Below are 3,418 nucleotides of genomic sequence, written 5' to 3' on the forward strand. Positions count from 1 at the left end.
GTACTTTCATTTTTGAAATCCTATATAACTGTTTTGAGAGAACTGTAACGTTTTAATCGAACCCTGTATCACTGTTTTGAGAGAACTGTACCTTTAACAACTCTCCTCTATCACTGTTTGAGAGAACTGTACCTTTAACTACTCTCCTCTACTACTGTTTTGACTGAACTGTACCTTTAACTACTCTCCTCTATCACTGTTTTGACTGAACTGTACCTTTAACTACTCTCCTCTATCACTGTTTGAGAGAACTGTACCTTTAACTACTCTCCTCTATCACTGTTTGAGAGAACTGTACCTTTAACTACTCTCCTCTATCACTGTTTGAGAGACCTGTACCTTTAACTACTCTCCTCTACTACTGTTTTGACTGAACTGTACCTTTAACTACTCTCCTCTATCACTGTTTGAGAGACCTGTACCTTTAACTACTCTCCTCTATCACTGTTTGAGAGACCTGTACCTTTAACTATTCTCCTCTATCACTGTTTGAGAGACCTGTACCTTTAACTACTCTCCTCTATCACTGTTTGAGAGACCTGTACCTTTAACTACTCTCCTCTATCACTGTTTGAGAGAACTGTACCTTTAACTACTCTCCTCTATAACTGTTTTCAGAGAACTGTACTTTTAATCGCTCTCCTATATAACTGTTTTGAGAGAACTGTACCTTTAATCGCTCTCCTCTCTCACTGTTTGAGAGAACTGTACCTTTAATCGCTCTCCTCTATCACTGTTGGAGAGAACTGTACCTTTAATCGCTCTCCTCTGTCCCTGTTTGAGAAACTGTACTTTTAATCGCTCTCCTCTATCACTGTTGGAGAAAACTGTACCTTTAACTACTCTCCTCTATCACCGTTTCAGAGAACTGTACCTTTAACCGCTCTCCTCTATCACTGTTTCAGATAACTGTACCTTTAACTACTCTCCTCTATCACTGTTTTGAGAGACCTGTACCTTTAACCGCTCTCCTCTATCACTGTTTGAGAGAACTGTACCTTTAACCACTCATCTATCACTGTTTTGAGATAGCTGTACCTTTAACCGCTCTCCTCTATCACTGTTTTGAGAGTCCTGTACCTTTAACTACTCTCCTCTATCACTGTTTTCAGAGAACTGTGCATTTAGCCATTGTCCTCTATCACTGTTTTGACAGAACTGTACCTTTAACGACTATCCTCTATCACTCTGTCATCAGACCTGTGTAGATACAGGACAACGCGGTGAAACGACGACCCCGTCTCGTGACCTTCTTATCATCGTCTGTTGACATGTGCACGTCGTCTGAAACACGGGATACGGACTCCCTCACAGAACACTCGCCGTTGAAGCAATCAGTCAGGAGCAGGAGAGAAAAAGGTTTCTAGTTTTTGTGTTTGTCTCGTTCATTCATTCGTTCATTCGTTCGTTCGTTCATTCATTCATTCATTCATTCGTTCATTCGTTCATTCGTTCGTTCGTTCATTCATTCATTCATTCATTCGTTCATTCATTCGTTCATTCGTTCATTCATTCATTCATTAATTCATTCGTTCATGGGGCGTGACCTAGCCCAGTGGAAAAGCGCTCGCGGTCGGTGTGGGGTCGATCCTCGTCGGTGGGCTCACTGGGCTATTTTTCGTTCTAGCCACAACTGGTATATCAAAGGCTGTGATTTGTGCTACCCAGCTCTCTGTGGGATGCTGCATATAAAATATCCCTTGCTGCTAATGGATCAATGTAGCGGGTTTCCTCTCTTATATTATATGTGAAAATTACCAAATGTTCGACATCCAACAGCCGATGATTAATAAATCAATGTGCTCTAGTGGTGTCGTTAAACAAAACACACTTTAAACTTTCATTCATTCCTTTTCCCCACGGCTCATTACAATGAGGTTTTACATAATTATATAAGATTTATTCTTGTTGTAACTAATATTTCCATAAACTTTTCTGTCACCCAATAGCTGATGTGTAGTTTTGTGTTGGGGTGTCATTAAACATTAACCGGCCTCGGTGACGTCGTGCTTAGGCAATCGGTCTACAGGCGGGTAGGTACTGGGTTCGGATCCCAGTCGAGGCATGGGATTTTTAATCCAGATACCCACTCCAAATCCCGAGTGAGTGATCCGCAAGGCTCAATGGGTAGGTGTAAACCACTTGCACCGACCAGTGATCCATAACTGGTTCAACAAAGGCCATGGTTTGTGCTATCCTGCCTGTGGGAAGCGCAAATAAAAGATTATTTGCTACTAATCGGAAAGAGTAGCCCATGTAGTGGCGACAGCGGGTTTCCTCTCAAAATCTGTGTGGTCCTTAACCATATGTCTGACCCCATATAACCGTAAATAAAATGTGTTGAGTGCGTCGTTAAATAAAACATTCTTTTCTTTCTTTTTTCATTAAACATTAATTAATTAATTAATTAATTCATTCATTCATTCATTTATTCATTCATGCATGTATTCATTAATTCAATCACACACACACAATTTATATGTATGTACGTGTGTGTGTGTGTGTGTGTGTGTGTGTGTATGTATGTATCTATGTATCTATGTATGTATGTATGTGTGTGTATATATATGAAGGGTTCATGGGAATGACCTGTGATGTAATATGCTTGTAATGTGATATTTTTAGTATTTAAGGTTTGCAATGTTTATACCTAAGCAAACATGATTTACCGTAACTTAGCTTAATAACTGGTTTAACGTGTCCATATACCACTAGGGTTTCGAACACGCCTATCCAGAGTCCGGCCTCCGATAGGATCGGGGGTCTGACTCGGGACAGGGATAACCTAACAAATATGGTCAATTTAGAAATTTTGAATATACCCTGATTTTTGAAAATAGCAATAGTAGAAAAGTTAATAGCAGCAATCAGTGAAAATATGGTTTTCACACATCACGAGTTGACATAAAAAATCGTGTTCGGAAAAAACACTATGAAATGGTCTATTTATTATATACATATTTCCTAATTATTGACAATATCTTTCGCTTTTTGGTAATATCTTTCACTTATCCCATCGAAAACACGTAACGTCATGATATAGTTCTTCCTAGGGAACTTTGCCAAAAAAAAATTCTTGACCATAGACTTTTAAAAAGAAATTTGAATAAAATTTATCTTCATTAACATCTATTTAACAATACTGCGGTGCAAACATACCTGACAAAGCGATCCTCTAAAAACTCCCACAAAAACAAAACGCCGTTAAATGCTTACACTTACACTCGATGACACTACATTGCGTCATCATTATTTAGCTTCGTATTCAATTTGTTTTATATATTTTATCGTAATTGCACTTCGTATCCCGTTTTCATACGTACAGTTGTTTAAATTACGTTTTTTATTTTTCAAATACGATCAGATGCATTGGTAATCATCAAATTTAAATACGAAGAACCGAGATAAAGGGAGATAA

The 3,418-nt window shown here is 38.5% G+C and overlaps 1 protein-coding gene across 1 annotated transcript in view; it reads left to right on the top strand.

The window, feature by feature from the left end:
* Positions 1-1,162: 1,162 nt before the first annotated feature.
* LOC121377324 (sialin-like) overlaps positions 1,163-3,418 on the top strand; it is a 26,835-nt gene continuing 24,579 nt past the window's right edge. The window contains exon 1 of the mRNA XM_041505264.1: positions 1,163-1,359. Coding sequence (XP_041361198.1) covers positions 1,272-1,359 — 88 coding nt within the window. The 5' untranslated portion in view covers positions 1,163-1,271. The remainder of the gene's footprint in view (positions 1,360-3,418) is intronic.

This window comes from Gigantopelta aegis, chromosome 7 (assembly GCF_016097555.1).
Source record: "Gigantopelta aegis isolate Gae_Host chromosome 7, Gae_host_genome, whole genome shotgun sequence".
In the NCBI taxonomy this organism is placed as follows: Eukaryota; Metazoa; Mollusca; class Gastropoda; order Neomphalida; family Peltospiridae; genus Gigantopelta; species Gigantopelta aegis.